General features: G+C 43.4%; 1 protein-coding gene across 2 annotated transcripts in view; it reads right to left on the bottom strand.

Moving 5' to 3' along the window:
• The window catches only part of LOC133130453 (B-cadherin-like), a 44,636-nt gene that overhangs the window by 8,260 nt on the left and 23,165 nt on the right, over positions 1-13,211 (bottom strand). The window contains exons 1-3 of one of the 2 annotated variants that reach the window (XM_061245058.1): positions 5,223-5,414; positions 4,620-4,737; positions 295-569 (exon numbers count right to left, since the gene is read on the bottom strand). The exons of the other annotated variant lie outside the window; for it this stretch is intronic. Coding sequence (XP_061101042.1) covers positions 295-569; positions 4,620-4,737; positions 5,223-5,273 — 444 coding nt within the window. The 5' untranslated portion in view covers positions 5,274-5,414. Of the gene's footprint in view, positions 1-294; positions 570-4,619; positions 4,738-5,222; positions 5,415-13,211 lie in introns of those variants that run through there. 2 annotated transcript variants of the gene reach the window in all.

The following is a 13,211-nucleotide window of genomic DNA, read 5'->3' as shown; positions in this document are numbered from 1 at the left end:
AATCAACTGTAAGTTATAAGGCGTAGCCGCACACGCCGCCTCCGGTTTCAACGCGTGTTCAGTTGAGTCTATGACAAGAGTTCTCCTCAGAGTGAACAAGGAGGTGCCGCCTGCATGCAGCCACCCCCTCCCAACAGCAGACGGCGCTGTGGTTCCCCATTTTTAGCCCGCACGAGAAGCCTAAGGTACTGTCCTTCCCTCAGTGAAGCGTGGAAGGCAGGAGCTAGAAGTATGTGCACATAATCTGTGCCACTGAGGGAAGGAAAGTACCTTTGGGGGCGGAAATAATATTACCTGTTCAGGGTGCTGATGCTCATGCTGGTGTTGATGGGGTGGGTTGGGGTGGTGAATCCCATGATGGCCACCGTGTGTGGATACGCGAGCCAGTCTGATCGTGGCCGACTTCCGTTGGCTCTTTGAGCCATAAATGCGGATTGTGAAGTTCCTCTCTGCTCCGTGCAGCGTGACGGGCCGACTGACACGCACAGTCCCGTCCGGCTCCACTTTAATGTGCGAACTGTTTTTTGCCTGAAAGAGCTTCTGTGGACGGCCGCAGTCATCAAAGCGAACTGGAACGAGAAACAAAACAGAAGAAATCAAAACACTTTATTAACACACGCGCACACGCACACATACACACACACACATATACACACACACACACGCACACTAGTAAAGAACATAAACATTATGATCCTGTCAAAGAGGATTGTCATTTTTTTCATGCAGTGAACCATATTCTGGACATTATCCATCAGAGTAATATGCGAGTATTACATATTTAATATTGGACCTTTTTACACCAAGGGGAATAAATGCAAGCTGCTTTTAAAATTGTGAATGTTAAATCGTAGCAAATTTGTACATAAATACAAAAACCGCACTGTTATGTCCCTTAAACGTAAGTGCTTAGCATTACACTATTGGCATTAAGCCTTTGGACTGGTTATTAAAGACCTTGCATGCCTTTATGAACTTATCCAAGTTCCCACAAAAAAAATAAAAAAATAAAAACAGTAACAGTCCATTACTGCTTAAACAGGGAGGAACAGAGTGCTATTGTTTTTTTTTAAAGTACGATGAATTAATAATGCCATTGTGTGCTGGCAATGCACATGTCGGAAACTTCATTTGAAAGCAGTCTGCTGCAATTGAGATGAATCGCATTTCAAGTGTTCATTCTTGCAGTGGGGTAAGGGTGACCTTCTAGCAGCAAAATGGTGTTTAAATGGATCACACCTGCAACTGGAGCCCTCACATGGGGGTGAAGTATATATACAGTCCCTTCGAAAAGTATTGGAACAGTACAACAAGGCCAATTCCTTTGTTTTTGCAATACACTCAATAAATTTGTGGGTGAGAGAAAAAGAGGAACACAAGACAAGGGTTCAGAGTTTCAGCTTTTCCGGGTCATCTTATTGTGGCTGCACCGGGGATCAAACCTTGCGGTTCCCAGTCACGTACCTTAACCACTACGCTACAGGGTCATGTACCTTAACCACTACGCTACAGGCTCATGTACCTTAACCACTACGCTACAGGGTCATGCACCTTAACCACTACGCTACAGGTTCATGTACCTTAACCACTACGCTACAGGGTCAAGTACCTTAACCACTACGCTACAGGGTCATGTACCTTAACCACAACGCTACAGGGTCATGTACCTTAACCACTACGCTACAGGCTCATGTACCTTAACCACTACGCTACAGGGTCATGTACCTTAACCACAACGCTACAGGGTCATGTACCTTAACCGCTACGCTACAGGGTCATGTACCTTAACCACTACGCTACAGGCTCATGTACCTTAACCGCTACGCTACAGGCCAATGGGAGGCGGAGGTAAAGTGACAGGAACATAGGTTCCTTCCTTATTGCCTGTACATGGTCCTCTCGGTGTGTCTACTTCAGGGTCAGCGTAGCGGTTAAGGTACATGACCCTGTAGCGTAATGGTTAAGGTACATGACCCTGTAGCATAGCGGTTAAGGTACATGACCCTGTAGCGTAGCGGTTAAGGTAAATGACTGGGACACGCAAGGTCGGGGGTGCAGCCACAATAAAATCTGCACAGCTGTTGGGGCCCTTGAGCAAGGCCCTTAACCCTGCATAGCTCCAGGGGAGGATCGTCTCCTGCTTAGTCTAATCAGCTGTAAGTTGCTTTGGACAAAAGTGCCAGCCAAATGACATGTAATAGGGATTTTTTTTTTTTTTTTTTTTTTTAAATGAGGATCTTCGTAGTTAAGATACTAAAGGGGGTAAGAAACTTAACAGAGAAAACGTTCACAATTAATACATAATTACAGTATTAATCATAATAATTAATAATAATTAATAATACAGTATTAATCATTAACGTCGACATGATGCCTCTTCTTTTTTATATATTGGGTGTCAATTTGTTGATTGGTAAATTGTTGATAAGCTCAGCGTTTTTCCAGCAAAACAATTTAATTTATATGAGTTTTTTCTTAGTCAACTCCTCCCACACACACACACACACACACACACACACACACACACACACACACACACACACACACACACACACACACACACACACACACACACACACACACACACACACACACACACACACACAAAAAACAGCCAAGAAACAGCAAAACCAGCACAGCCTTCTGAAACGTCCCTCGTCATCCAGGTTAATGCGTGTGGTGCTCTAGCACAAAATGGCTGCCTTGCCACACAATCCCCGGTTCTGATTCGCACTTTACTGTACGTTGCTCTAGATAAGAGGGTCTGCTAAATGACTATAATGCAATGTAATATAGCATTGCCCAACAATGTTCTGGGGGTGGTTAGGGGAGTACCCAACATTGGCACTGGGAATGACAGCCTCTATATAAAAGCAATTGACGATCATACTTGTCTGTTGTTTCGGTTCTGTCCAGTGAATTTCCCCTGCCTGTACTGTACAGTACATATAACCATTAAGCAATGGTCAAAGTTCACCTGAGCTCCAGTTCAGATGTAGGCACAAATCAAGTTTCACTTTCCATTGAACAAATGTACTCAAATAGCTGAATGTTAAATCCAAAGGGTGTGCCAGACAGGGGGGAAGTAGCTCAGATTAGCCACAACCACGCGGCAAATTATCAAAATGTGAAAGTGAGGAGGAACAATGGTTGCCAACCAGACCAAAAAAAAAAAAAAAGAAGAAATTTTGCTACAGACTTGTACCCTTCCCCCTTCCCAAGGACAGAACTGCTGTGCACAAAGAATAGTATTTTAAAAAACTTTCAGAATGTAACAATGGCCAGCCATTTCTAGCACCTTCCAAGAACCCTGGGAGTCCCAGCCCCTTCCCGGCTCCAAGCTCCGAAGTCGAAACCAGTTCTTCTCCCTCAGCAAGTACAAGCTTGAGTCCACGCCCTGCTACGCTACAAAACGGACAGGAACTTGCAGCACAACTCGACAATGACCAATGACATCATTCAGCCCGTGCCGCAATTCCTTATCCTGAATTGGCACACCTAAACTTCACCTCGCTACAGCAGAACAAACAAACAAACAAACAAATAAAAACGTATAAATAAAAATCGACTTAAGTCATAAATGAGCAGGTCCTCTGAACAAGACCCACACACACACACACACACACACACACACACACACACACACACACACACACACACACACACACACACACACACACACACACACTTTGTGGTAGTGAACATTCCGCTTTAATGATTGACTTCCCCCCCCCACCCGGCCAAGGTGAGGCCGCTGATAGCTGTCCATTACCTCCAATGCTAACCGCCAAAAAGACAATGCAACTCAAGGGGAACAAACAGCACAGTCAGGCATGTTTGCTGGCTGGGTGAGGCCCATCTCCAGGGCTGCTTATCGGGAGGGGAAGCAAGATCTCGCTAATCATTAGGCTGTATTAATGTTTTTTTTCATATATATATATATATATATATATGCATACATACATACATACATACATACATACATATACACACACACAGCAGAGACCATTTTTCATAAACTTGACATAAGCAGTCGTTGTATGCAGTTTATCCAAATGTAAACTATTCAGCCAGTATCCAAAAATGTAATAATCCTCAATTCAAATGGTCAACACTGCCACCTGTAAGCCCTATTTTAAAAAGTGAACAGACTCGACTTTGAGCCGCCAGGCCAGGGTAGCGACTACAGTATTAGCCAAAGGCAAGACCATGCAATTAAAACGGCAATTTAAACACCTGTCCTCCTGGTTTTGTCTAAATGCAGCCTGCCGTTGTCAACGGTCAGATTATCGCAAATGGAGGCTGTCTGGAATACACGCAGATAAACAAACACAGCCGAGCCGTCCGTTGTGATTAACGAAAGCCATCTACAGAGCGAATGTGTTTATACTACAACGCAATTCAAAACCTTACAGTATAAATAACCCCAACAAGTGGCAGGTAAACAACTGCGCGATTCGACGCTAGGTGCCACCAGGAAAACGCCCAACAAGCATTTCTTTTTTCCCCCAGAAGGGAGTTTCCTGACGCGCTTCGAAGCCAACTAGGTTAAAATAAAAAATTATTATTATTATTATTATTATTTTTATTTTTTAAAAAGTATAATTAGGCGGTCTTACCTTTTCCTAGTTTCCTTCCCACGTGAAGACGTTCTCTATGCACCGGGAATACAAAAACTTCTGCATCGAAACTTGGCTGGCATGGCGCTGCCTCTTCACAAAATCCCGACCTGAACGTCTGAATTATATACAAAAATAACACATCCCATTACACGGGTTTGTGGAAATAAAAGTAAAATCTGATCTGATATTCCAAAGCGATTAAAAACACATCTCTCGGCCAGTTAATAGCCTACATGTAGTCAAGGTACTCTACGAAATTCAGAAAAAAAGACCGATATGTCAATTTAAACTATGTACCTTTGGTTATCCAATACATTTAACTGTGGATAAAACTAATTAATAATGAGTAGGCCTACGTTAATATCATACTAGAGACTATCCCTGTTCGCCGCTGTCAGGATAAAACTTGAATTAAAAAAACTCAATTCAAGTTTTGCGAAACCTATTAAATGTAGGTTATTACCAAAACCATGAACCATATTACCTCGCGAATATATATAAATCTTTTATGGAATTTCATTTCACACATTTCTTTCTCTAACAGACAACACATAATTCGCATAGGCCAAATAACTACTTAAGAAATTGCCAAAGTCTTACCTGGATTAAGAGAAGAATTACTCCTAACTCTATACTTCGTAGCCGCCCCATCCGATTAAAATCCTTTCCGTAAAGTCTCTAAAATGTATAATAAAAACGTATAAAAAATAAATCCGTTCCGTATGTCTCTTCCGAACAGTATTCCTTGCTCGAAGTTGCTCTCGGTGTGCACAGCAGTTCTAATTAACCGAAGCAGGTAGTTTCGGGAAGTGCTGACGTCAGTGGGCAGGTGATCTCTCCAAGTATGGGCATGAGACCTTTTTATCCGCACCAAGAGTATCAAGGTGATGCCTTCGCTGTCAGTCGGGTCCTAATGCCAGCTGAAGCGTCAGAGATCTGTGAATTCCCCTTCATACAGAACCGGAAAACACCAAAAGTTAGGAACTGTACTTCTTAGCATGTGCTTATCCTAATTGTACCGGCTATTCATTCCGTATTCGTTGAGATACGTTATTATGAAAATAAATGCTTGCACGTTATGAAACGTTAATCTGGCGCTATTTTATCAAATTTTACATTCACATTTATTTATTATTGCTCATCTGCAAGTAAAATTCGCTGTATTGTGAATAAACATATTACTAAGATAAAATACTATAAAACACTGCAGTCAGCGAAAAATATGGCAAACTAGCATACAACAATTACATTAATTTTAATTAAATGCTTTGAAAAAAAAAAACTTCAAATGTCTTAAATTGCACACTGATGTAATAAAGGCAATAACGCCTTTATTATTCAGGCATTCATTTTCCATAAATAAGAATTTCTCCCAATCAACATTAATATCAATTACCCAATCAAAATGACAGAAATTATTGTAAATAGACTGTCAGAGATAAGTCAGGAACACAATGAGGGCAAAAAAACACAAAAAAAAACCAAAAACATCTACTATAATTCATTAAGTGTGAAACCAATGAAACCAAATGGCTAGAGAAGCTAGATGATATATATATAGATTGTTGGTCTACTCTATGTTCTGGAGGTTCAACAGGTAACTAACGGTGCTGTAGGGAGACCCGAGCCCAGACGGTGCTGTAGGGAGACCCAGATACAGACCCAGGTACAGACCCAGATACAGACCCAGGTACAGACCCAGGTACAGACGGTACTGTACCCAGGTACGGACCAGGTACAGACCCAGCTACAGACCCAGATACAGACCCAGGTACAGACCCAGGTACAGACGGTACTGTACCCAGGTACGGACCAGGTACAGACCCAGGTACAGACCCAGATACAGACGGTACTGTACCCAGGTACGGACCAGATACAGACCCAGGTACAGACCCAGATACAGACCCAGATACAGACCCAGGTACAGACGGTACTGTACCCAGGTACGGACCAGGTACGGACCCAGGCCCAGGAGGTGCTCCTTGGCCCTTCACGGTATCCTAGCAAGCTCCTCGCATGGGGTGGAGTACGTCTTCCCGATTGGTGACACGTGTCTGAAATGCTTTTTACTCCTACCATTATTCTGACCATTCTGGTTAACAGCTGATAGTAGCTCACCCGTTATGAGAAATCCATACGGACCACGTGACCATGGTAATTGTGAAGTACATGGTGCCTGGCGCTGACTCATCACTTATGAGTTTCCTCTTTCCCCCGATTAATGATTTAGTCATACATAATGCAACAGGGAGGGGGAAGGGAGCAAGGGACAGAGTGCCCCTTCCTATTCAGCAGACAAAGCTCTAAATGAAAAATGGTTGGCATTTATATAGCGCCTTTATCCAAAACACTGTACAATTGATGCTTCTCATTCACCCAGCCACAGCCACGCACACACCAACGGCGATTGGCTGCCATGCAAGGCACCGACCAGCTCGTCAGGAGCATTTGGGGGTCAGGTGTCTTGCTCAGGGACACTTCCGACACACCCAGGGTGGGATTGAACCGGCAACCCTCCGACAACAACTTGGTAGTTAACAAAACAGACAAAAATAAAAACTTTCTCACAGTGTAAGGACGGTGTCTAATCGCATGGACGTGTTTTCCTGGCATGGGTTGGGTACACACTTACTGCGGTCCCCGCTCATTATTCCTTAATGGTACCAAGTGATCACCCCCACCCCCACCCCCACCACCATATTTACAGCAATTAAAAATAAATAAATGTTTTTTTAACACTTTAGTCATTTAGCTGACGCTTTACAATCCAAAGCGACTTACACGATGACAATGGCACTGTGCATACAGCTCAAATCGTGAGCTCTGAACCCATATCTGAGAGGGGTAATCTACTTTATCTATATGTCTATTTTTCGGACATTGCACGCACCTCAGACTTAACAGCAAAACCAGTTTTGGGACAAATGGCACTTCAAATGTTTGTGGATTGCCAAAAATTTCAGCTAACCTGTTTTTCAGTAGAAGTATTGGGCGACATGGCTCAGGCAGTAGGAGCAGTCGTCTGGCAGTTGGAGGGTTGCCAGTTCGATCCCCCGCCCGGGCTGTGACGAAGTGTCCCTGAGCAAGACACCTAACCCCCAAATGCTCCTGACGAGCTGGTCGGTGCCTTGCATGGCAGCCAATCGCCGTCGGTGTGTGAGTGTGTGTATGGATGGGTGAATGAGAAGCATCAATTGTACAGCGCTTTGGATAAAGGCGCTATATAAATGCCAACCATTTACCATTTACAAGTAGTTACAACGACACATGCACTCACGGTTCTGAACCCAGAACGTAGGAGCAGCAGCAATTTCCGGTCAGAGTCCAGGCCATTTCCAAGCTTTCAGCATGGAGGAGAACTGTGCCTGAACGTGTGACAGAGCCCGGTCCGGAAATCACATTTAATCGATCTGCAAAGCACAACAATCACACTATGTCCGTTTCTGGGACTCGTTTCTGGATCTGCAAAAGCCTCCCGAAACTCTGTTAATCATTCATGGCATCCAGCTGCATCGATCCATTCCTGCAGGGCCTTCTTCAAGCCAGCCCACGTTAATGTACAGTTTAAAGGGCCCATCCCCACCATTAGCATTGCATTCAGTCTGTGCTTACGGGCAGACGAATTAACAGCCTGCAGCCAAATGTTAAAGAGGCACCAAAATATAGCCCAGACGACATATTTAGTTTGATGCGCTTCGCAAATATAAATTATCCTTATAAAGCACGTTGACTTGGCTTTATCTGGCGTGTCCAATTTAACTCTCTCTGAGTTATTAGACTGATACTGCCTTTTCTGCTCGTGAAAATCAAACGTAATTTAATACACATAAGGACAGTTTCACAGACACAGATTAAACCTGGTCGAAAACACAAATTAGTCCAGTCCAATTTAGTCTCAGTATAATGTGTCTGTGAATCTGGCCCACGTAGTTTTACGGTACGCGTGTCGTTTTTACAGAGAAGAGCTTGAAGCAGGCAAGTGATGCTCACAAACGCCAAAATGCAGCCACTGTTGACCTGACCGGATTTTTGTACTATATGAACCAATGAACACACGAAGACAGTATTGAAAGTAAACCGAAGCCACTGATGGTGAACAAAAACAGAACTTTGTCTTAATGCAGGAGCAAGCAGATGCTGTTTGTGTATAAATGGCACCCTTTTCATTCGTAAGCCAGCACGCCGTATACAAGGCAATGGAATCTTCGGTGTACACAGTGGACCAGTAATTTGAAATATTTTTTATTTTGTTCTACAATAAAAACCTGGCAGGTACGGACTTCTCTTCCTCGTTGCAATATTTTAAGGAGGCGTAATATTAATAATATTTACGGATTATATTTTTCAAAGCTATTACATTTGTAGTACCGATTATAAGGAGTAATATACTGTCTAAAGTTACATGACAATCTTACAGGTACAGTACTGTGCATTATTATATATATGCTTATTTTTTTGTGTTTCCAAATATTCATTTTCCAAAAAATTTAATTTTACAGAGACATTTTTGTATTTAATTTTAAAAAGTAACATATTACTGTAAGCAATTGACTACTTTTTACATAAAAACGCAGTCTGAGATCAGAAGCAAGGAGCCAACGAAAGTCTGCAGAAGAACTGTGGCTAGTTCTCCAACATGCTTGGAACAACCTCCCTGCTGATTGTCTTATAGAACTGCAGGACAGCGTGGGCTATCTCAGAGAAGTGATGCAGTTTTAACGCCGAAAAAATATTGATTCAGTTTTTAACTATTCTGCCAAATTACTCAAATGTCATGTAAAATGTATAGTAAGTTTATTTACGACCTTTCACTGAATTATTTTAGAAAAAATCTTATCTGTACAGAATGTTATACAGACGCCTAAGACTTTTGCACAGTGCTGTAGGTCACAGCAGTTTTTATTTGTTGGCTTTGTAAGCGGTTGGCCTTAAGCCTGTTCCTTCATCATCAATCCTAATTGGCAATATTTCTCATAATTATAGAAGCGATGACATCAAAAGTGTTTCTCAAGTCTTGTTTTGACTTCTTGGAAATTACAGTGTTTTTTTTTTCCATTATCCTGATCAGGGATTGCCTAAACACGCATATAAGTACCTGCCTCACCCTGAGGCATTTTAGCTTGTGAAAAGGCAAGGCTTGGGCCTACAGACTGACTTCTACTCCTGAAATTCTCATTTTAAGACAAGTAAGCTAGCTACAATAAAAATAGCAGCCATTTATAAGAATCATAATATCCATTTATATTGCAGTTGATGTTATACGATCCCAAGACAAATGATCTATGACAACAAGCATGTTGACCACAAATACATGTCTGTTTGAATGTAGCATGTCCACACAAGCTAGAGCTAAAGATGTATTTTAAATTATGTTTATAGCAGCTACGTCACTCTGCTTGGGTAGCAGGAACTCTGCTCAGGCTGTGTTCAGTCGCAGGTAACAGGTGAAAGGGAACGATGAAGGCATAGTTTATAGTTTAAAAGTTTATAGAAAGCAGTTGATTCCACACAGGTGCGCTTCCTGGGTGAGTTAAGCGGTTGTTTTCCCAGCATGCTTGTGGTTTGGTGGAGCCATTATTTTGGCCCAAATGGCAAGAAGAGGAGATTTTTTTCTTAAATATTGCGATGATACCAATCAGTGGCAATTTAAACGGTAAATGGTAAATGGTTGGCATTTTATAGTGCCTTTATCCAAAGCGCAGTACAATTGATGCTTCTCATTCATTCATCCATTCACACACACACACACACACACTCACACACCAACGGCGATTGGCTGCTATGCAAGGCACCGACCAGCTCGTCAGGAGCAATTGGGGGGGTTTGGTGCCTTGCTCAGGGGCCAACACAAAGCCACTAGCCTTGCTGGCAACTACAGTAAACAAATTAACTCACTATCAGAACTACATCCACTTGTGATCCATTAAGTTGAAGATGTGGACATCATGTCCCCCCTTTAAGACACATCCCAAGCCAGAAAACATTAGGGAACTGAGTGCTTATTTATTATTAAATTATTATTATTATTTTCCAGCTAGCATTTTAAGGATCAAACCAAACCTTCATACACGCACACAGGATAGAATCTCACAAGTTCCTTTTTATAAATTAGGGGTAAAATGATCAGGCAATTTTCTGATCTTATCGCATTTCTCGTCTTTTTTTGCACCGGACTGTCCAAAGATCTTTAAATTAGCCGTACTCCCCAACTCACAGAACAGCAACCCTAATTGTGTTAAGTCACAATTTGTGTCTGTTCTTGAGTTCCCATTATGAAATATAAAAGGCAGGCTAATGGTGGCATGATGGAGCTGCCTCAAGTCAAGGCTGGTTGGCCCCTGAGCCAGTAAAAAGACGCGTACCGTAAAAAGACATTCACATAGACCATTGCTTGTTCTCAGAGAGAGAGAGAAAAGTAGGAGATAATTGGCACCAGTGGCCTTAAAGTTACTGTAATATTTCCTTTAAATAATAAAATGAGGAGTGTTAGTGACTATCTCTGCTGCTGAGTGTCATATACGAAATACATATACTCTCAGTGACCACTTTATTAGGTAGAGCTGTACACCTGCTCGTTAGTGCAAATTATCTGATCAGCCAATCATGCAGCAGCAACTCAGCCAAGCATGCAGACGTGGTCAAGATTCTCAGTTGTTGTCCAGAGCAAACATCGGAATGTGGAATAAATGTGCAGGGTGGCCTGTAGTGTAGTGGTTAAGGTAAATGACTGGGACATGCAAGGTCGGTGGTTCTAATCCCGGTGTAGCCACAATAAGGTCCACACAGCCGTTGGGCCCAAATCTAAGTGACTTGGAGGGACTGTTGAGTGTTGATCTTTACACAGTTTACACAGAATGGTGCGAAAAACAAAGAGCATCCAATGCGAAGCGGAACTTTGGGCGAAACTGCCTTGTTAATGAGCGAGGTCAGAGAAGGTTCAAGCTGACAGGAAGGTGACAGTGACTCAGGTAACCACGTGGTACAACAGCGGTATGCAGAAGAGCTTCTGAGAACACACAGCACATCAAACCTTCAAGTGGATGGGCTGCAGCAGCAGAAGACCAATAAGTCCAAAAAAACAACAGCTAAGTCCTAATAAAGTGGCCACCGAGTGTGTGTTGTGAATTGGATTTCGCTCTTCAACCACTACTTTACGGTTAAAATTGTAAACTTTTAAAATTCATGCCTGAACCGGTTCAGTTATTGCTCAGAACCAGCAGTTTCCAGGTGCCCATGTATAAAATTTTATGCAAAAAAAATCCATTCCACCCCCAGGCTGTTCAAAACTCAAGCGTCCAAAAATTAAAGGATGTTTCATTACCGGGGAGTGTCTGTCTAGCATTCTTTCGGTATGGCTATCTTTGCTTGAACAGGACAGACCCCCACTACCCCTATACACGCCCCCACTGCCCCTATACACGTCACGTAGCCACTACTGCCCCTATACACGCCCCCACTGCCCCTATACACACCCCCACTACCCCTATACACGCCCCCACTACCCCTATACACATCACGTAGCCACTACTGCCCCTATACACGCCCCCACTGCCCCTATACACACCCCCACTACCCCTATACACGCCCCCACTACCCCTATACACGCCCCCACTACCCCTATACACGCCCCCACTGCCCCCATACACGTCACGTAGCCACTACTGCCCCTATACATGCCCCCACTACCCCTATACACGCCCCCACTGCCCCTATACACACCACGTAGCCACTACTGCCCCTATACACACCCCCACTGCCCCTATACACACCCCTACTACCCCTATACACGTCACATAGCCACTACTGCCCCTATACACGCCCCCACTGCCCCCATACACGTCACATAGCCACTACTGCCCCTATACATGCCCCCACTACCCCTATACATGCCCCCACTGCACCTATACACGCCAAGTAGCCACTACTGCCCCTATACACACCCCCACTGCCCCTATACACACCCCACTACCCCTATACACGTCACATAGCCACTACTGCCCCTATACACACCCCACTACCCCTATACATGTCACATAGCCACTACTGCCCCTATACATGCCCCCACTACCCCTATACATGCCCCCACTGCCCCTATACACACCCCCACTGCCCCTATACACACCCCACTACCCCTATACACGTCACATAGCCACTACTGCCCCTATACACGCCCCCACTACCCCCATGCACGTCACATAGCCACTACTGCCCCTATACACGCCCCCACTACTAGACAGTAGTACACTGTGGAGCACTGGTCAGAGACTGTGTTAGAGGGCACGGTGATTACTTACTTCACAGGGGAATGTGTGAGAAGTTCATGTAGCCACCCCCTCATGATGTCACCACCACAAACATTTACCCCGCTCCACCCACTGTATGGTCAGGATTAATCGTTGTTGAGTGCTGAAATGCAGTGGGCTCCAGAACTGATAAAAATGACAAATTGTATTGGCTGCACTGAGTAAAAACGCAGATAATAATTTCTATGTTATGTTCAAACATAAAGGAACACAATATACTTTTATTGCAATACATTATTCTCATGTTTCAATGTTTTTTATTAAGTAATCAAATTCTTTTCTGAAA

This window comes from Conger conger, chromosome 6, assembly GCF_963514075.1.
Source record: "Conger conger chromosome 6, fConCon1.1, whole genome shotgun sequence".
In the NCBI taxonomy this organism is placed as follows: domain Eukaryota; kingdom Metazoa; phylum Chordata; class Actinopteri; order Anguilliformes; family Congridae; genus Conger; species Conger conger.
Note: the sequence above shows the minus strand (reverse complement) of the source record. Positions and strands in the feature narration are given on the sequence as shown.